This window comes from Salmo salar, chromosome 17 (genome assembly GCF_965601325.2).
Source record: "Salmo salar chromosome 17, fSalSal1, whole genome shotgun sequence".
Classification (NCBI taxonomy): Eukaryota; Metazoa; Chordata; class Actinopteri; order Salmoniformes; family Salmonidae; genus Salmo; species Salmo salar.
In genome coordinates this window covers 61,984,496-62,006,618 of record NC_138307.1, presented here as the reverse complement: position 1 = coordinate 62,006,618, position 22,123 = coordinate 61,984,496, and the positions used below count along the sequence as shown (strand labels likewise).

General features: G+C 45.8%; 2 protein-coding genes across 2 annotated transcripts in view; one reads left to right on the top strand and one right to left on the bottom strand.

The window, feature by feature from the left end:
• Positions 1-22,123, top strand: part of LOC106576364 (membrane-associated guanylate kinase, WW and PDZ domain-containing protein 2-like) — a 271,642-nt gene that overhangs the window by 162,951 nt on the left and 86,568 nt on the right.
• On the bottom strand, positions 65-20,736 carry LOC145861457 (uncharacterized). Its single transcript, XM_082964369.1, has 3 exons — positions 20,708-20,736; positions 1,240-2,375; positions 65-432 (listed from the first exon to the last, which is right to left on the bottom strand). The coding sequence occupies exons 1-3, from the start codon at positions 20,734-20,736 to the stop codon at positions 65-67; spliced, it is 1,533 nt and encodes a 510-aa protein (XP_082820495.1).

The following is a 22,123-nucleotide window of genomic DNA, read 5'->3' as shown; positions in this document are numbered from 1 at the left end:
TTCCTTCTGTTAGTCAGGTCTGCTGAGGAGGAGAGGAAGTCAGATGACTCTTTCCTTCTGTTAGTCAGGTCTGCTGAGGAGGAGAGGAAGTCAGAGATGACTGTTTCCTTCTGTTAGTCAGGTCTGCTGAGGAGGAGAGGAAGTCAGATGACTCTTTCCTTCTGTTAGTCAGGTCTGCTGAGGAGGAGAGGAAGTCAGATGACTCTTTCCTTCTGTTAGTCAGGTCTGCTGAGGAGGAGAGGAAGTCAGATGACTCTTTCCTTCTGTTAGTCAGGTCTGCTGAGGAGGAGAGGAAGTCAGATGACTCCTTCCTTCTGTTAGTCAGGTCTGCTGAGGAGGAGAGGAAGTCAGATGACTCTTTCCTTCTGTTAGTCAGGTCTGCTGAGGAGGAGAGGAAGTCAGATGACTCTTTCCTTCTGTTAGTCAGGTCTGCTGAGGAGGAGAGGAAGTCAGAGATGACTGTTTCCTTCTGTTAGTCAGGTCTGCTGAGGAGGAGAGGAAGTCAGATGACTCTTTCCTTCTGTTAGTCAGGTCTGCTGAGGAGGAGAGGAAGTCAGATGACTCTTTCCTTCTGTTAGTCAGGTCTGCTGAGGAGGAGAGGAAGTCAGATGACTCTTTCCTTCTGTTAGTCAGGTCTGCTGAGGAGGAGAGGAAGTCAGATGACTCTTTCCTTCTGTTAGTCAGGTCTGCTGAGGAGGAGAGGAAGTCAGATGACTCCTTCCTTCTGTTAGTCAGGTCTGCTGAGGAGGAGAGGAAGTCAGAGATGACTCTTTCCTTCTGTTAGTCAGGTCTGCTGAGGAGGAGAGGAAGTCAGAGATGACACTTTCCTTCTGTTAGTCAGGTCTGCTGAGGAGGAGAGGATGTCAGATGACTCTTTCCTTCTGTTAGTCAGGTCTGCTGAGGAGGAGAGGAAGTCAGATGACTCCTTCCTTCTGTTAGTCAGGTCTGCTGAGGAGGAGAGGAAGTCAGATGACTCTTTCCTTCTGTTAGTCAGGTCTGCTGAGGAGGAGAGGAAGTCAGAGATGACTCTTTCCTTCTGTTAGTCAGGTCTGCTGAGGAGGGGAGGTGTGAAGGCATGTGTGTCAGGATTGGGGTCAACAGTGATGTCTTATGGCCTTGAGATAGACAGATCTATAGGAGGAGTGGTAGTGATGGGTCCACACAGGGAAGGATGGAGTGATGCCTTGTAGTGGAGACACTTCAGCTCTGTGCTGCTGCCCCATAGACTGCTGTTCTCACCATCATCTGTCTCTGTGCTGCTGCCCCATAGACTGCTGTTCTCACCATCATCTGTCTCTGTGCTGCTGCCCCATAGACTGCTGTTCTCACCATCACCTGTCTCTGTGCTGCTGCCCCATAGACTGCTGTTCTCACCATCATCTGTCTCTGTGCTGCTGCCCCATAGACTGCTGTTCTCACCATCACCTGTCTCTGTGCTGCTGCCCCATAGACTGCTGTTCTCACCATCAACTGTCTCTGTGCTGCTGCCCCATAGACTGCTGTTCTCACCATCACCTGTCTCTGTGATGCTGCCCCATAGACTGCTGTTCTCACCATCACCTGCCTCTGTGATGCTGCCCCATAAACTGCTGTTCTCACCATCATCTGTCTCTGTGCTGCTGCCCCATAGACTGCTGTTCTCACCATCACCTGTCTCTGTGCTGCTGCCCCATAGACTGCTGTTCTCACCATCACCTGTCTCTGTGCTGCTGCCCCATAGACTGCTGTTCTCACCATCACCTGTCTCTGTGCTGCTGCCCCATAGACTGCTGTTCTCACCATCACCTGTCTCTGTGCTGCTGCCCCATAGACTGCTGTTCTCACCATCACCTGTCTCTGTGCTGCTGCCCCATAGACTGATGTTCTCACCATCACCTGTCTCTGTGCTGCTGCCCCATAGACTGCTGTTCTCACCATCACCTGCCTCTGTGATGCTGCCCCATAGACTGCTGTTCTCACCATCACCTGCCTCTGTGATGCTGCCCCATAGACTGCTGTTCTCACCATCACCTGTCTCTGTGCTGCTGCCCCATAGACTGCTGTTCTCACCATCACCTGTCTCTGTGCTGCTGCCCCATAGACTGCTGTTCTCACCATCACCTGTCTCTGTGATGCTGCCCCATAGACTGCTGTTCTCACCATCACCTGTCTCTGTGCTGCTGCCCCATAGACTGCTGTTCTCACCATCACCTGTCTCTGTGCTGCTGCCCCATAGACTGATGTTCTCACCATCACCTGTCTCTGTGCTGCTGCCCCATAGACTGCTGTTCTCACCATCACCTGCCTCTGTGATGCTGCCCCATAGACTGCTGTTCTCACCATCACCTGCATCTGTGATGCTGCCCCATAGACTGCTGTTCTCATCATCACCTCTCCTGGATCAGATAGGTGCATTCATATAATAGCTTTTTTGTCCCTCAGAATATGCAGTTAGGTCTTAAAGTCCAGTGCTGCCAGTCAACTCACTAACAGTTGTTTCTATTGTAGGCATATATCTGAGGAATGAGCAGATGAGGAATGCTGAATTGAATGGAACGGAATAGAATTGAATTTCACCTGTTGGAGACAGGTGTTGTGTTGTGCAGGTTTTGCCCCAAGTGTCTGTGTCCTTAGTCTAGTTTCCACTCCACATCCAACAATCCTCTCCCATTTCTCTGTCCTGCACAGCATAGTGTGTATTATTTATTGTCACTAAGCTGCTGATGGCACCTCCCCCCTCCATTCTCCCCCTGCCCCACACTGTGGCGGTTTGATAGTCCATATATTATTCATCTGATTGACTTCCCCTAATCGCCTCAAAAGTGCTGGAATGAATCACTAGAAAAATCTGCTGATTTGCATTCTGTCAGGAGAGTTTGTGGAGAGCGTTCCGGAATGACTTTACAGGTGGCAGTTTGGAGGGGGCTTAGCAGCGAAACCAGCTGTGGGTAGAGAAAGAGAGAGATACATATATATGTATGTACAGAGAGAGAGAGAACAGACAGACAGACAGACAGACAGACAGACAGACAGACAGACAGACAGACAGACAGACAGACAGACACAAAGACCCCTTTTTTTCACTGTTTGAAATCAATGAGGCCAGGATATTCAACACTGCTTGAATGGATTTTACGGGGGCCCATAAAAAAGCCTGTTGAAAAGTGTATATATATATGGCATGGGATGATTTCTCTGTGGGTGAAATTGGATTAGCCTTACTGTAAAACCCAAAGTGTTTCAGCCGTTCTGTAGAAGGGCACTGAGTTCTTCCTGTCTGTCCCAGCCCACAGCATTAAATGAAGGAGGAGGAAAAAACATAATTACATTGGTGAGAGTGGTCATGGTGAGCACCTTTTAAATGATCCAATTAGAGTTTGTGCAGAGCTGGCAGTCCCGTTGTGGAAGGCTGGATGGATTATTGGTGGCAGAGAGAGAGAGATCGAGAGAGGGGGAGATAGAGAGGGAGAAAGAGAGAGAGACTGAGGGAGAGGGGACAGAGAGAGAGGGAGAGAGAGAGAGAGTGACAGTCAAGAGAGAGAGAGGGAGTAAAAGAGAGAGGGAGGGCGAGAGATGGTGGCCCTCAGATGGATGTGCTATGGATGTGGCTGGGCTGTTAGAGAGAGAAGGCGGGAAGGGCCTCGGAGCGGGACGGTAATTGGATCCAGTATGAATGGAAAATGATGAAGGAAAGAGGAAATACCATGAGGGAGAGTGAGAGGACAGGAGAGAGGGGGATGGGAAAGCCAGAGAGAGAGGGAAAGGGAGGGAGGGACAGAAAACCATGCTGCCATGAGAGGACGTGACATAGAGAGAGAAAGTAGGAGGCAGAGGGGAGGTGAGAGATGGAGGGGCCGGGGGGGAGGAAGAGGAAAAGAGAATGGGAAGGAAAGAGAAGGTAAAGTGGGAAAAAGAAAACACTAGAGAAGGGGTAAAGTGGGAAAAAGAGAACACTAGAGAAGGGGTATGTCACCTAGGGTCCTCAATATCTCAATGTTTTTATGAATATCGCTAGCAACAACAGAATAAACACATTGTCAATGATATACCTACAGTATTTTAAGAGGAGTATCTCTTTCTAATGATGTCAACTGTATTCCTCTACTCCTAACATTGAGCTAATTACACTCACTGGAGTGTCTGTCACAAGTGCCTCTGGTAAGCTTTCTTGACTTGGATATACATTTTTGTCAACACATGGCTAACCTTTGTTTAATCAGCCTAACAGCTGCTATTAGGGAAAATGTGTTTGGAGTTAACTTTATAACTAATAGGCTATGTTAGAGTTTACACTTCGTCTTCCAATAATATTGTGGTGGAGGTCAAAATAATGGAAAACCTTTTTAATTTTACCTTTATTTAACTAGGCAAGTCAGTTAAGAACACATTTTTATTTTCAATGACAGCCTAGGAACAGTGGGTTAACTGCCTTGTTCAGGGGCAGAACGACAGATTTTTTACCTTGTCAGCTCAGGGATTCAATCTTGCAACCTTTCAGTTACTAGTCCAACACTCTAACCGTTAGGCTATCTGCCGCACTACGCTACCTACCAAATGTATTCATTTTAAAAAGTTGATTACTTCTCCTTTCCACCTTAATTTACCGAATGATTAGACAAGACGTGAAAAGGTTGAAGACCCCTGTTTTAGAGAAAACAGTGTCCCTCAGATCTGTTTGGATGTGATTTCTTCATAAGCTTTCAAATGTTGCTCAAATGTTGTACAGTAGCCTTCTGCTTTATACTGTATGTCCACGGATGTATTGTTGAAGTGTGCGTCAGTAATTTACTTTCTTGATTCGCTGGCAACACCACAGTGATGAATGAATGACTTTAACCAATCAGAGACACAAAACTCATCAGATATTCGTTCAGTAGAAAAGCCAAGCGCCCATTTACATATACATTGTATTCCCTGTTTATATATTATGTCACGTTTAAAGTTATGCGTGTTAAAGTCAACGGAAGGGAAAGAAAATAGCCTTGTGCGATAGAGAGTGTAATTCACACGAGAGAGAAACGTTGTTACACTATCAGTGAATATACGGAGTGTATGGCAATGTGTCCCTCATTCAACCCTCTTTTCCATCTGACTGTCTGTGCTTATGTTCCCTACACACACACACACACACACACACACACACACACACACACACACACACACACACACACACACACACACACACACACACACACACACACACACACACACACACACACACACACACACACACACCCCACCTTCTTCTCTGTAAATATGTATTTCATTTGCATGATTATTTATATAAAACGTTTTCCTCTAGCCATTATTTACTCCACACAGCAAGTTGGTGAGTACATTTCTACAACACATTTTGTGCCGCGAGCGAGAAGTAGGAAAGCTGCGAGGGAAGAAAAATGTCATGAATAATGCAGAGAATGTCTTTATTATTTATGATTTTCCTATTAACTTGAGTATCATTTGGAGAACTGGTGACTAAGTTTGGGGTCACTTACTCTTGGTTGTTTCACGTCATGTAGCCTGGTTTCGTTTGAGATGATAGGATCCATTACATCACGCTGATATTTGAGTCATTTAGCAGACGCTCTCATCCAGAGCCACTTACAGTTAGGGCATTCAACTGCAGGTAGCCATGAGGGACAACCACATATCACAGTCAAAGTACATCAAACCTTCCTCAATAAAGCAGCTATCAGCAAAATCAGTGTTTTTACATTTACTCTGTGTAAATTGATTCAATGTATTCTCAGTATGCTACTGTTGTGGTGTATAGCAGTGTATGTTGAGATCTAAATGTCACATACTTGTATAGCTTAATCCTTCCAAGTACCGTTTGAAATCATCACCAAGAATGCTGTGTTTCAAGTTGTGTGTGTTGCTGATGTAACAGTGTTGCTTCTGTCCCTCTCCTTGTCCCAACCTGGGCTCGAACCAGGGACCCGCTGAACACATCACCAACCGTCACCCAAAAAGCATTGTTACCTATCTATCTGCTAACTAGTGTTACTTCTGTCCCTCTCCTTTTCCCAACCTGGGCTCGACCCAGGGACCCGCTGAACACATCGCCAACCAAAAAGCATTGTTACCTATCTATCTGCTAACTAGTGTTGCTTCTGTCCCTCTCCTTTTCCCAACCTGGGCTCGAACCAGGGACCCGCTGAACACATCGCCAACCAAAAAGCATTGTTACCTATCTATCTGCTAACTAGCTAGCCATTTCACACCGGTTACACTCATGTATAAACTCCAGTCACACAAGGGAGGTGGTATGCAATAAATGGCTTTTCCCTCTCTGAAGTGATCCTGTATACACCTCTGATAGTCTGTGGTTACTATGCTGGAGCTACTAGAGACAGGAGAGGGCTTCAGGGAAAACCCTGTATCTCTACCTCTTCACTCCACCACGCTCCTGTGTGTGTGTGTGTGTGTGTGTGTGTGTGTGTGTGTGTGTGTGTGTGTGTGTGTGTGTGTGTGTGTGTGTGTGTGTGTGTGTGTGTGTGTGTGTGTGACCACGCTCCTCCCTAATTGGAGCAGCCATTAAACAGATGTCAGGGAACGACAGGGAACACTTCTCATTGTAAAGGGATGCCATGTACATTGTTAAACCCCTCCCTTTCTGGTTTACTGATCTGCCACATCTCCCACTACTAGTATGATGTGAATTCCCCCTCTAGTTTACTAACCTGCCACATCTCTCACTACTAGTATGATGTGAATTCCCTCTCTATTTTACTGACCTGCCACATCTCTCACTACTAGTATGATGTGAATTCCCCCTCTAGTTTACTGACCTGCCACATCTCCCACTACTAGTATGATTTGAATTCCCCCTCTAGTTTACTGACCTGCCACATCTCCCACTACTAGTATGATGTGAATTCCCCCTCTAGTTTACTAACCTGACACATCTCCCACTACTAGTATGATGTGAATTCCCCCTCTAGTTTACTGACCTGCCACATCTCTCACTACTAGTATGATGTGAATTCCCCCTCTAGTTTACTGACCTGCCACATCTCTCACTACTAGTATGATGTGAATTCCCCCTCTAGTTTACTAACCTGCCACATCTCTCACTACTAGTATGATGTGAATTCCCCCTCTAGTTTACTGACCTGCCACATCTCTCACTACTAGTATGATGTGAATTCCCCCTCTAGTTTACTAACCTGCCACATCTCTCACAACATTTATTCCATGGGACAAAACTAGGTCCAGAGTATGACTGTGGCAGTGAGTAGGTCCAGAGACATGTTGGACAAAACCCACTGAGTCGATGATGGCTCCGAAAGCCTTTTGGAGTGGGTCTGTGGACTTTTCCATGTGAATGTTAAAGTCACCAAAAATTAGAATATTATCTGCTATGACTACAAGATCCGATAGGAATTCAGGGAACTCAGTGAGGAACACTGCATATGGCCCAGGAGTCCTGTAAACAGTAGCTATAAAAAGTGAGTGAGTAGGCTGCATAGATTTCATGACTAGAAGCTCAAAAGACGAAAACGTCATTGTTTTTTTTTTTGTAAATTGAAATTTGCTATCGTAAATGTTAGCAACACCTCCGCCTTTGCCGGATGCACGGGGGGTATGGTCACTAATGTAACCTGGGGGTGAGGCCTCATTTAACACAGTAAATTCATCAGGCTTAAGCCATGTTTCAGTCAGGCCAATAACATCAAGATTATTATCAGTGATTAGTTCATTGACTATAACTGCCTTGGAAGTGAGGGATCTAACATTAAGTAACCCAATTTTGAGATGTGAGGTATCACAATCTCTTTCAATAATGGCAGGAATGGAGGAGGTCTTTATACTAGTGAGATTGCTAAAGCGAACACCGCCATTTTTAATTTTGCCCAACCTAGATCGAGGCACAGACACGGTCTCAATGGGGAAAGCTGAGCTGACTACGCTGACTGTGCTAGTGGCAGACTCCACTAAGCTGGCAGGCTGGCTAACAGCCTGCTGCCTGGCCTGCACCCTATTTCATTGTGGAGCTAGAGGAGTTAGAGCCCTGTCTATGTTCGTAGATAAGATGAGAGCACCCCTCCAGCTAGGATGGAGTCCGTCACTCCTCAACAGGCCAGGCTTGGTCCTGTTTGTGGGTGAGTCCCAGAAAGAGGGCCAATTATCTACAAATTCTATCTTTTGGGAGGGGCAGAAAACAGTTTTCAACCAGCGATTGAGTTGTGAGACTCTGCTGTAGAGCTCATCACTCCCCCTAACTGGGAGGGGGCCAGAGACAATTAATCGATGCCGACACATCTTTCTAGCTGATTTACACGCTGAAGCTATGTTGCGCTTGGTGACCTCTGACTGTTTCATCCTAACATCGTTGGTGCCGACGTGGATAACAATATCTCTATACTCTCTACACTCGCCAGTTTTAGCTTTAGCCAGCACCGTCTTTAGATTAGCCTTAACGTCGGTAGCCCTGCCCCCTGGTAAACAGTGTATGATCGCTGGATGATTAGTTTTAAGTCTAATACTGCGGGTAATGGAGTCGCCAATGACTAGAGTTTTCAATTTGTCAGAGCTAATGGTGGGAGCCGTCGGCGTCTCAGACCCCACAACGGGAGGAGTAGAGACCAGAGAAGTCTCGGCCTCCGACTCCGACTCGCTTAATGGGGAGAACCGGTTGAAAGTTTCTGTCGGCTGAATAAGCGAAGCCATGAGAAAGATGTCCGGCTGCGGGGACCGTGCGAGGGGGTTTATACTAACGTTACTATCTGTACTTACTGGTGGCACAGACGCTGTTTCATCCTTTCCTACACTGAAATTACCCTTGCCTAACGATCGCGTCTGAAGCTGGGCTTGCAGCACAGCTATCCTTGCCGTAAGGCGATCGTTCTCCTGTATATTATAAGTACAACGACTGCAATTAGAAGGCATCATGTTAATGTTACTTAGCTTCGGCTGTTTGAAGTCCTGACGAACCATGTCCAGATAAAACCTCCGGGGTGAAAAAGTTGAATGAAAAAAAAAAAGTTGAGTGAGGGAAAAAGTAAAAATATACGGTAATGAAAAAGTAAAAAACCGTCAGGTAGCAAAGTAAGATCGGCAACAAAACGCACAGCAGCGTAAACAAGTCTGCAAGTTGTGACCGGAAACAGGTATGATGTGAATTCCCCCTCTAGTTTACTGACCTGCCACATCTCTCACTACTAGTATGATGTGAATTCCCCCTCTAGTTTACTGACCTGCCACATCTCTCACTACTAGTATGATGTGAATTCCCCCTCTAGTTTACTGACCTGCCACATCTCCCACTACTAGTATGATTTGAATTCCCCCTCTAGTTTACTGACCTGCCACATCTCTCACTACTAGTATGATGTGAATTCCCCCTCTAGTTTACTGACCTGCCACATCTCCCACTACTAGTATGATGTGAATTCCCCCTCTAGTTTACTGACCTGACACATCTCCCACTACTAGTATGATGTGAATTCCCCCTCTAGTTTACTGACCTGACACATCTCCCACTACTAGTATGATGTGAATTCCCTCTCTAGTTTACTGACCTGCCACATCTCCCACTACTAGTATGATGTGAATTCCCCCTCTAGTTTACTAACCTGCCACATCTCCCACTACTAGTATGATGTGAATTCCCCCTCTAGTTTACTAACCTGCCACATCTCCCACTACTAGTATGATGTGAATTCCCCCTCTAGTTTACTGACCTGCCACATCTCTCACTACTAGTATGATGTGAATTCCCCCTCTAGTTTACTAACCTGCCACATCTCCCACTACTAGTATGATGTGAATTCCCCCTCTAGTTTACTGACCTGCCACATCTCTCACTACTAGTATGATGTGAATTCCCCCTCTAGTTTACTAACCTGCCACATCTCCCACTACTAGTATGATGTGAATTCCCCCTCTAGTTTACTGACCTGCCACATCTCCCACTACTAGTATGATGTGAATTCCCCCTCTAGTTTACTAACCTGCCACATCTCTCACTACTAGTATGATGTGAATTCCCCCCCCCCCCCCCACACACACACACACACACACCACACACACACACACACACACACACACACACACACACACACACACACACACACACACACACACAGCTGGTGGTGATAGAGGCTCCTGGTGTGGCTCAACCTCTGGATTTAAAGGGTCAGAGGTTGCTGTGTGGATGATTGCCACCATGTGGAGCACTGATTATTTCCACCTCTGACACAACACGGTTATGGGTTCAAATCCCAAGCAGGACTCAAGAAACTCTAACACTTCAATCCAAACTGTCAAAATGGCTCCCATGACAGTAGGACTGTAGTAAATAAACGACCTGGGTGAAAACCACTTCAGATATCAATGGAACAATCCAGAGCTCGGCCATGGAACCAAATAGGGTCAATATGGTATGTGGGCCTGTTGTCTGCTAGTATGGCCGCCCTAAGCTTCAGGCCTAACTGGCTGTGATAGGGTGTTATAACTGAATCAGAGTAGGCAGGCAGGTAGGCAGCCATGGAGACAGGCAGGCAGGCGTCCATGACAAACAGATTGTGTTATTGGGTGGTAATGTGGTCTCTGGCCGGGATAGGGACATCTCTGGCTGCAGTGTGAGGATTAAGCTGACAGCAGCACTTTCACATCCACCATCAGTCCCACTGTGTCTGGGCTGCACAGAGACACAGGCACACACACATACACACACGCACACACATACACAGACACACACCCCAGGGCCACACATCCAAACAGATGACATCAGCTCGCCCCTAATCTGTGTGTGTGAGTGTGTGTGTGTCTATCTCTCCATCCCTCCCTCTCTCTCTCCATACCTGCCTGGGTTGGGCTGTGTGTGTATGACGAGGCTCCTGTCGTCCATGGATACAGAGTGAAACAGCTATGAGGAGAAAGAAAGCGTTGTTGTCTTTTCTCTTGTTTTTGGATCTCCCCAGATTAAAGGGACTGGTTTGAGTGGATGCCTAGCGCCTCCAAGCACCTCTGTATTTGCTGTCAAGTGTCTCCAGGTTGCAGAATTATTGTGTCAAACTGTAACACCAAAAGTGACTGCTTTGATTCTCTCGAGGCTCAGATGCGAAGCGAGACCAAAGGGATGTCTGAAATGTGATGAAAGATTACAGAACCCTGGAAGGAGGAGAGGAGGAGAATACATGTTCTGAGCGTCAGCCTGTTCCACAAGGACACAAACACCATGATCAAGTCTTTCTTTCGGGGTAGGTACTGTACAGGCAATGTACACGGTGGCATGTGGAATATAACATTTTCATGTCAGAAAACTATGACTTTTACAGCAAGTTGGCTATATGATGGTGCTGGATTGTGAAATGTTTGCTCAACATTGTTTGGCTTGTTTAGTTACAAGGAATGTTGTTTGTACTGTAGACAGTTACTTGAGCAAGTTTAGTATCAGACTTAAGATTCCTCCAAAACACTGATGATGAAGCACACTAAGTACTGGAAGCCTCTGATGACAAGCTGGATGAATAACCAATCTGTCACTGTCAATGTCTCCAGGTTGCTTCATCACTCACGTCTCTGTTTGACTGCTGCCTGAGTGGGGCTGGCTCCCCAGATTCCCAGGCACAGCTAGAGGGACTAGGGAAAACTTCACTTCCACTCTTCTTGGCTTCAGTAGTTTTAGCAGAATCTTTTAGTGAGAGATCTGAATGTGGTGTGTTCTGGGACTTCCCGGACTCAGATTAAGCCTTTTTTACTGGACTTAAAATAACTTTCAATTTAGTTTTTCTGGTAGAGGATGGACAATCCTATTGGTGTCAGTGTTATCTCTGCAGCTAACACAAACCCCAGTGTACCTGAGTCCTCTACTATATCCTTGGTTTTACATCTCAGTGTCAAGAGACTGATATGTGACCGCCAGTGAAAGAGCTTCCACTCTCACTCATTTAATAGAAGGTAATGGCTTCAGACATTCCAACAGGATGCTGCTATGCAGACCATTACAGACCATTACAATAGCATGGCTATGGACTGAGTCGCAGGTTGGAGATGGACATGGGGATGGCTTGAACTGTAACAGCCTTCCACTCAAAGAATATCTCAATGGTCAGATAACTCGCAACAAATGTATCAATGGATGTCTTGCAGCTACTCCTAAAGGGAACATACTCTAATGTACATACTGTCATTTGTCTTACATTATAAATATCACGTCCATGGCGCCCAGTCATCAGTGATGGTACAATGCTAGGTAGTATTAGTGCTCCTGTGTAATGGTACAATGCTAGGTAGTATTAGTGTTCCTTTGTGATGGTACAATGCTAGGTAGTATTATTGTTCCTGTGTGATGGTACAATGCTAGGTAGTATTATTGTTCCTGTGTGATGGTACAATGCTAGGTAGTATTAGTGTTCTTGTGTGATGGTACAATGCTAGGTAGTAATAGTGTTCCTGTGTGATGGTACAATGCTAGGTAGTATTAGTGTTCCTATGTGATGGTACAATGCTAGGTAATAGTGTTCCTGTGTGATGGTACAATGCTAGGTAATAGTGTTCCTGTGTGATGGTACAATGCTAGGTAGTATTAGTGTTCCTATGTGATGGTACAATGCTAGGTAATAGTGTTCCTGTGTGATGGTACAATGCTAGGTAGTATTAGTGTGCCTGTGTAATGGTACAATGCTAAGTATTATTGTTCCTGTGTGATGGTACAATGCTAGGTATTAGTGTTCCTGTGTGATGGTACAATGCTAAGTATTATTGTTCCTGTGTGATGGTACAATGCTAGGTAATAGTGTTCCTGTGTGATGGTACAATGCTAGGTAGTATTAGTGTTCCTATGTAATGGTACAATGCTAGGTAATAGTGTTCCTGTGTGATGGTACAATGCTAGGTAATAGTGTTGCTGTGTGATGGTACAATGCTAGGTAGTATTAGTGTTCCTATGTAATGGTACAATGCTAGGTAATAGTGTTCCTGTGTGATGGTACAATGCTAGGTAATAGTGTTACTGTGTGATGTACAATGCTAGGTAATAGTGTTCCTGTGTAATGGTACAATGCTAGGTTGTATTAGTGTTCCTATGGGGGGCCAGCACAGGGAAGAAAAAAAAAATGTTTAGAAATGAAATGTATGCATTCACTACTGTAAGTCGCTCTGGATAAGAGCGTCTGCTAAATGACTAAAATGTAATGTAAAAATGTGATGGTACAATGCTAGGTAATAGTGTTCCTGTGTGATGGTACAATGCTAGGTAGTATTAGTGTTCCTATGTAATGGTACAATGCTAGGTAATAGTGTTCCTATGTAATGGTACAATGCTAGGTAGTAATAGTGTTCCTGTGTGATCGTACAATGCTAGGTAGTAATAGTATTCCTGTGTGATGGCACAATGCTAGGTAGTAATAGTGTTCCTGTGTGATCGTACAATGCTAGGTAGTAATAGTATTCCTGTGTGATGGTACAATGCTAGGTAGTAATAGTGTTCCTGTGTGATGTACAATGCTAGGTAGTAATAGTGTTCCTGTGTGATGTACAATGCTAGGTAGTATTAGTGTTCCTATGTAATGGTACAATGCTAGGTAGTAATAGTGTTCCTGTGTGATGGCACAATGCTAGGTAGTAATAGTGTTCCTGTGTGATGGTACAATGCTAGGTAGTAATAGTGTTCCTATGTAATGGTACAATGCTAGGTAGTAATAGTGTTCCTGTGTGATCGTACAATGCTAGGTAGTAATAGTATTCCTGTGTGATGGTACAATGCTAGGTAATAGTGTTCCTGTGTAATGGTACAAAGCTAGGTAGTATTAGTGTTCCTGTGTGATGGTACAATGCTAGGTAATAGTGTTCCTGTGTAATGGTACAATGCTAGGTAATAGTGTTCCTGTGTGATGGTACAATGCTAGGTAATAGTGTTCCTGTGTGATGGTACAATGCTAGGTAGTAATAGTGTTCCTGTGTAATGGTACAAAGCTAGGTAGTAATAGTGTTCCTGTGTGATGGTACAATGCTAGGTAATAGTGTTCCTGTGTGATGGCACAAAGCTAGGTAGTAATAGTGTTCCTGTGTGATGGTACAATGCTAGGTAATAGTGTTCCTGTGTGATGGCACAATGCTAGGTAGTATTAGTGTTCCTGTGTGATGGCACAATGCTAGGTAGTAATAGTGTTCCTGTGTGATGGCACAATGCTAGGTAGTAATAGTGTTCCTATGTAATGGTACAATGCTAGGTAGTAATAGTGTTCCTGTGTGATGGTACAATGCTAGGTAGTAATAGTGTTCCTGTGTGATGGCACAATGCTAGGTAGTAATAGTGTTCCTGTGTGATGGCACAAAGCTAGGTAGTAATAGTGTTCCTGTGTGATGGCACAATGCTAGGTAGTAATAGTGTTCCTGTGTGATGGCACAATGCTAGGTAGTAATAGTGTTCCTGTGTGATGGCACAATGCTAGGTAGTAATAGTGTTCCTGTGTGATGGCACAATGCTAGGTAGTAATAGTGTTCCTGTGTGATGGCACAATGCTAGGTAGTAATAGTGTTCCTGTGTGATGGCACAATGCTAGGTAGTAATAGTGTTCCGGTGTGTATCATTAGTTATGAGTTAAGCTGAGCTGGCAGATTCATTCCTCTGGCCCTGAGGATTTTACAGCCTTCAGTGAGCTGATCCAGTCAGTGCTCCCTCTCAATCTCCATCTTTCTGTCTCTCTCTCTCTCTCTCTCTCTCTCTCTCTCTCTCTCTCTCTCTCTCTCTCTCTCTCTCTCTCTCTCTTTTTTTTTTCTCTTTCCTTCTCGATCTCTCTTTCCTTCTCGGTCTCTCTCTTTCCATCTCTGTCTCTCTCTCTCTCTCTCTCTTTCTTTCTCTTTTTCTCTTTCCTTCTCGGTCTCTCTCTTTCCATCTCTGTCTCTCTCTCTCTCTCTTTCACGAGGTCTCTGAGAGGTCAGTCATCGATAACTCCAGGCCACGTCACAAGGCCATCCACCAGCACCTCCAGGAGGGCCAATCTATTAATGCAATTCTGGGAAAGGCGAGTGGGGCGGAGGACCTGCTGTCGTCATGCCAACGGGCCTCAGAGGGGTTCTGTCGATGCTCAGGTCCCCTAATCAATCCCACATTACTGATCATCAATAGGAAGACTAGTTTAGGAAACATGTCGAAGGAGGGCCACCACGTGTGTTTTACCTCACTTTGCCTGAGGACAAAAGCACTCTGTTGTGTGTGATGGGATAGGGATATTTGCCTGTTAATCATTTGTGCTGCTGTATCCCCCAATGAAAACGCAACCTTCTTTCTCACATATTGCTCTCTCTCTCTCTCTCTCTCTCTTTCGGTCTTTCTCTCTCTCGCTATCTGCTTTGAGAGACTAGTCAAGGATCATATCACCTCCACCCTACCTGTTACCCTAGACCCACTCCAATTTGCTTACCGCCCCAATAGGTCCACAGACGATGCAATCGCCATCACACTGCACACTGCCCTATCCTATGTAAGAATGTTGTTCATTAACTACAGCTCAGCATTCAACACCATAGTACCCTCCAAACTTCCTGACAGGCCACCCCCAGGTGGTGAAGGTAGGAAACAACATCTCCACTCCGCTGATCCTCAGCACTGGGGCCCCACAAGGGTACGTTCTCAACCCTCTCCTGTACTCCCTGTTCACCCACGACTGCGTGGCCATGCACACCTCCAACTCAATCATCAAGTTTGCAGACGACACTATAGTGGTAGGCCTGTTTACCAACAACGACGACGAGACGGCCTACATGGAGGAGGTGAGGGCCCTCGGAGTGTGGTGTCAGGAATATACCCTCTCTCAATGTCAGCAAAACAAAAGAGATGATCGTGGACTTCAGGAGACAGCAAAGGGAGCACCCCCCTATCCACATCGACGGGACAGCAGTGGAGAAGGTGGAAAGTTTTAAGTTCCTCAGTGTACATATCACCGACAAACTGAAATGGTCCACGCACAAGGCAATGTGGTGAAGAAGGCGCAACAGTGCCGCTTCAACCTCAGGAGGCTGACGTTGTAAAAACAAACTTTTACAGGTGCACAGTTGAGAGCATCCTGTCGGGCTGTATCAGTGCCTGGTATAGCAACTGCACCGCCCACAACCGCAAGACTCTCCAGAGGGTGGTGCGGTCTGCACAACACATCACTGGGGGCAAACTACCTGCCCTCCAGGACACCTACACCACCCGATGTCACAGGAAGGCCAAAAAGATCATCAAGAACAACAACCACCCGAGCCACTGCCTGTTCACCCCGCTTCCATCCAGAAGGCGAGGTCACTACAGGTGCATCAAAGCTGGGACCGAGAGATTGAAAAATAGCTTCTATCTCAAGGCCATTGTTAAACAGCCACCACCAGCACAGATAGGTGGCTGCCTACCTACAGACTTGATATTATTGGCTACTTTAATAAATGGAACACTAGTCACTTTAATAATGCCACTTTAAGAATGTTTACATATCTCCCATTACTCATCTCATATGTATATACTATATACTTCACTATCTATTCTTTACTATCTATACCGCTCTGTCACTGCTCATCCATATATTTTATACTTATATATTCTCATCCCATTCCTTTACTAGATTGTGTGTATTAGGTTGTGGAATTATTAAATATTACCTGTTAGATACTGATGCACTAGAAGGATAAGCATTTCGCTACACTCGCAATTTCATCTGCTAACCATGTGTATCTGTCCAGTGATTTGATTTGATCTCTATCTCTCGCTCTCTCTTTGTCTCTCTCTCCTTGTCTCTCTCTCTTTGTCTCTCTCTCTTTGTCTGTCTGTCTCTCTCTCTCTCTCTTTGTCTGTCTGTCTCTCTCTCTTTGTCTGTCTGTCTGTCTCTCTCTCTCTCGCTCGCTCTCTCTCTCTCTCTCTCTCTCTCTCTCTCTCTCTCTCTCTGTCTCTCTCTTTGTCTCTCTCTCTTTGTCTCTCTCTCTTTGTCTCTCTCTCTTTGTCTCTCTCTCTTTGTCTCTCTCTCTTTGTCTCTCTCTCTTTGTCTCTCTCTCTTTCTCTCTCTCTCTTTGTCTCTCTCTCTCTTTGTCTCTAACTCTCTTTGTCTCTAACTCTCTCTCTCTTTGTCTCTCTCTCTCTCTCTCTCTCTGTCTCTCTCTCTCTTAGTTCAATGAAGGTTTATTAAAGTGTATCAGACATCTAATCAGGTTGATTAAGGCAGCCATCTATGACAACAGTGACTAAGCACATCCACGGCTAAGTGGCCGTGCGTTGCCACCGCCACCAATGAACAGAAAGTGCGGGCGAAAGCAGCTTTTCGTCAGTGCCCTCGTTCAGCCCTCTCCACCCCCCGTTACCCGACTCCCGGTCTCCCGTGGCGGCCGGACAGCACTGAATGGCACCGTAATCTATCCCACTAATTCCCAGGCATTAGGAAGGCCGGCCATTTCCTAATTGGCTAACGGGTTAGATTAGGATCTGGACAATGGGGCATGTTGACGCCATCTCTCGCTGTCATAACAGGGGGATTAGGGAAGTGAATAGAGGGGGCTACTGAGCACCTCCGGCCAAAGGGCCCCAGAGGGACCACACCACAGCACAGCACAGGCCTGACTGACACACTGTCACAACACAATGGGCCTAGTGGGGCTTTACCCAGCCAACCGGAAGCTGATCCCATCACCAGCTCCTGCCCACACAGTCCCCCTGTCCCGCCCCCTTCAATGCACTGCAGCCCATTGACACACACACTGGGTCTGACTACTGGAGGCAGTGGAGCTGGAGATTTCAATTTGACATGGAACAGTTTCTCCCAGAAGTGGCTTGTTAAGTGAAACTCAAGGCTGTTTTGAAACTAGCTGCATGTTGTTTGTCAGGGACAGAGTACAACAAGTATATGAGATTCAGAGGTCAAGAGTTCAAGCCTGTCTCTGTGTGTCTGTATCTCAGTAAGCTAGGCCTTCGACTAGCTGTGAAAGCAATAGCCGCTGCTGCTGGCATCATGTGGTCTTTTAATGCAGTCTGAAGGCTAGCATATGTGCAAGGAGAGGAGAAGGTAAGCAGGGTGGACAGAGGTACAGCCTCAAGTCTTCTTCTGCAGTCTGTCACATCACGTTGGTTGGTTCTAAAACCACACTGACTGTAATAGCTGCTCTCCAAGATGGAGGGAGGGAGGGAGAGGGAGAGAGGTCAGACTGAGAGGGGTCAGGGATGCGCTATAACGATGCTTTGAAAGGGTCTTCTGGTCCTGTGGTGTCTTTCTCACTCTCCTCTGATTGATGGATGGCTGGGGACCTGTGACGTGACATGTGGTCTATATTGGGAGTGTCCCTCTAAGCTCTACACACTCTCGACACACTTAGAGAAGGGGATATTTCTCCCTGTGCTTTTCTGTCTCTTGCCATAGTAGCTGTGGATTTTCAGGCTTGATCATAGCTGCTTGAGGGTTGATATAGTATCTTGGGAGAGAGATTGAAGTCTGGACGTAGTATATCTTACTATTTCTCTCCAAAGCCTGGGGATATGCAGTCACTGAACCAGACCTCTGTTGCACTGCCATCCCAGCAGTGTTTGAAGTTGGAGCCAATATTTCCACTTGCAGATGGTCTGACACACTCATTTAACAGTCGTGGGCTGCGATGTAGTGCATTTCTTTTGACCGGAGCCCTATGGGCCCAGTGGGCCTGGGTCAAAAGTAGTGCACTATATAGGGAATTGGGCCCTGGTCAAAAGTAGTGCACTATATAGGGAATAGGGCCCTGGTCAAAAGTAGTGCACTATATAGGGAATAGGGTACCATTTGGGACACACACACATGGATTCACATAGTTGTGATCCAGTTACCGATGCCTCTGCCAATCAGCGATGTTAAACAGTGTAGATATACTTAAGGGTCATGCTAATGCATGACATATGAAGCGCAATGCGTAGATGGCTGCCCTTCTGGCTGGGTACATTTATTCCACTGAAGTGCATTGTTGAATGGGTTTGGATTTAAAACAACGCAGGCTAGATGCGCTGACCCGGGATGCATTACTGGACAATGGCACTAAGCTGGATGTGTTAAGAGCTGATCTATTGGCCCCTGGCTATAAAACCCTATGGATGGATATAACTGTAGTGTAGGGAGAGAGCCATGGGAGAGATGGGAGAGTAGTAGAGGCCTGGCTGGCAGGCAGCTCTACTGCCCACACTGCAACTCTAGTCTACTCTGTGAGACATGCTTCATCTCTACGCCTTCTCCTCACAGACCCTTCACACTCACTCTCTCTCTCTCTCTCTCTCTCCCTCTCTCCTTGCTCAGCAGAGAGGAAGAGATGTTCAGACATCATTGTTTTCTCTCTCGCTTTCTCACTCCCTTATTCTCTCATTCCCTACTCCCCTCTCTCATCCCCTACTCCCCTCTCCGCTCCCCGGGAGTTCCAGGGAACATTTTGTACGTGGAAAGACGACAGCCGCTTCTGAGTCATTACGGCGTCGTACCGCGGGACAAATAGCTAGGTATCCGCCACAGTTATCTCTGGTAATCTGTTTGTGTTATTCTCGGCTTTGTTTGCAGATTGCTCCAGTGAAAATCCTGGCTTCCCCTCTGATGAATCGTCTGTGTTCACTCACTCTCTCTCGCTCTCTCTCCATCTCTCTCGCTCTCTCTCTCTGTCTCTCTCTCTCTCTGTCTCTCCTTACTTCACCTCCCACCGAACAGGATATTAATAAGTAGGATGTTTGTTGAACATGAAAAAGCATTTCCTGTACAATACACAGCTTTAGTGTAAATTATCAGCACTCTAGAAATGCCCCAGGTGCCCAAATGCCCATGGGAACAGCCTTGAAAATACCCACTAGGGGCAAAGCACCTACAGTATGTCAGCTTGATTTATTAGGTATGTGGCCCTAATTTATTGTAAATGTATACCAATGGGGCTTTTGTAAATTACAGATAAATATAGGCTTCTTAGATCAGTCACTAGGGAAGAAGAACCTTTTGTCTATCGAGGATGTGTTACCGCATATGCAAGTGTATACTCCATCATGCTAAGTGGTGATTTCTACATGGCTAACCATAGGGGCCGGTGTGTAGGAGCCGTTTTGGCCTGTTTATATGTCATTGTATATGCTGTCTGTCAATGGATATTTTAACTTGTTTGTCCACTAGAGGGCACTATATGTTGGGGTCATGGTTCACTGGTCACATGTAGCACAGGTGACCAGGATGGGTTGGTGGAGACTGAAGAGGAAAGGGCATACAATTCTTACCGTGTCACAGAGCATGCTCATAGATTTGGCCACTGCACCTTGTATATGCTAATATTTGTATTGGATCTATAAAATGGGGACGAAAAGAATTACGGTTAGAAAGCAATTTCTGTAGATGTGTTATGGACATCTCTCTGCTGTGCCAGTGGCTTTTTATAGGGAATCATCACTACAAATGTCTCTCTTAAACCAGCTTGGATGTTACACTAATGTCAAATCTAACAGATGACCCAGAACTCTGAAAGTACAGAAAACCACTTTCATGCCTTATAGGTTGCTCCTCTTAGAAAGTGTCGCCACAGAAAAGTCCCCACTGGAAGACGGTGCTAATTATACAGTAGTTCCGTGACATCAAAGGTTCCCTTTGAAGTGTTGTGCTGTGTGTCGGCCATTCTGTAGCGCTGTCGAGAGTTATAATCTGTTATCGTTACGCAGGCCTCATGCAGGGTAGCACTGGAAGTGCCATAGTGTATCTCACACATACACACACACACACACACACAAACACACACACACACTGTATGTGTGTTCATTAGCATCTCCTCTCCTCACCTCACATCAACATGGCTCAGATGTGCCATCCTCACACCCCTAGACCAGCCCCCTTCCACTCCTCTCTCTCAACCCTCACCTAGAACTCTCTCTCTGCCTGGTGTGTTTTGATGTGGAGCACCATGGTTTGATGTTGATACTGAACTGTTTCCGTTGCATGGTATCTGTTGAAATCTCCAGCGGTTTGCTTTTCCCATCTAAGGACAGATTCATCAACATTGAGCTTTAAGACAACGTTGGCAAGCGCTTTAATGGCCTTGGTGGAGTCAGAGCAGCTCACAGATCACTGCACCTGTACATAGCCCATCAATAAATAGCCCAAACAACTACCTCTTCCCCTACTGTATTTATTTATTTTGCTCCTTTGCACCCCAGCATTTCTACTTTGCACACTCATCTACGGTCAAATCTACCATTCCAGTGTTTTAATTGCTATATTGTATTTACTTCGCCACCATGGCCTATTTATTGCCTTTACCTCTCTTATCTCACCTCATTTGCTCACATTGTATATAGACTTATTTTTCTACTGTATTATTGACTGTATGTTTGTTTTACTCCATGTGTAACTCTGTTGTTATATGTGTCGAACTGATTTGCTTTATCTTGGCCAGGTCGCAGTTGTAAATGAGAACTTGTTCTCAACTTGCCTACCTGGTTAAATAAAGGTGAAATAAAATAAATAAATAAATAACATGTATTTTCTTTACATTATTTCACGCTTGGACTCCCTGTCAGCAGCATTGAGAGAGAGGGTGGTGGAGTCCAAAATCGACTTACTGAAGAAAAGCGTATCTCACAGCTGCTGTGACTGTCGCGACAGAATGGCTTGGAGTCATTCAATTTGCACCAATCCAGCACCTCCCGTCACCGCTGTTACATCATAATGGCATGTGACAGGCGATAAGAGCTTGTGGCACCAGACTAAGTTGGCACACATGGCTGCATCATCTTGTGACATGGTGTCGCAGACATATGAACTGTCTGACTCAACAGACACACACTCACTTACCCTCGCTAGCCTCGTGGTGCAGTTCTAGCCTATCGGAATCTAGGCATTTTCGAGGAATGTGTTAATGGAACTGGTATTGAGTGAAGCAGGAATTCAATCTGTCTTTTGGGGCCAGTCTGATCATGCCACGTATCGAACAGACCCCAAAGGCTGCTATATGCCAGACTCTACAGTATCCAAGGCTGCCATAGGCCAGGCTCTTTCAGCACCAAAGGCTGCCATAGGCTAGGCTCTTTCAGCACCAAAGGCTGCCATAGGCCAGGCTCTTCCAGCACCAAAGGCTGCCATAGGCCAGGCTCTTCCAGCACCAAAGGCTGCCATAGGCTCTTCCAGCACCAAAGGCTGCCATATGACAATCTCTACAGTATCAAAGGCTGCCATAGGCCAGGCTCTTCCAGCACCAA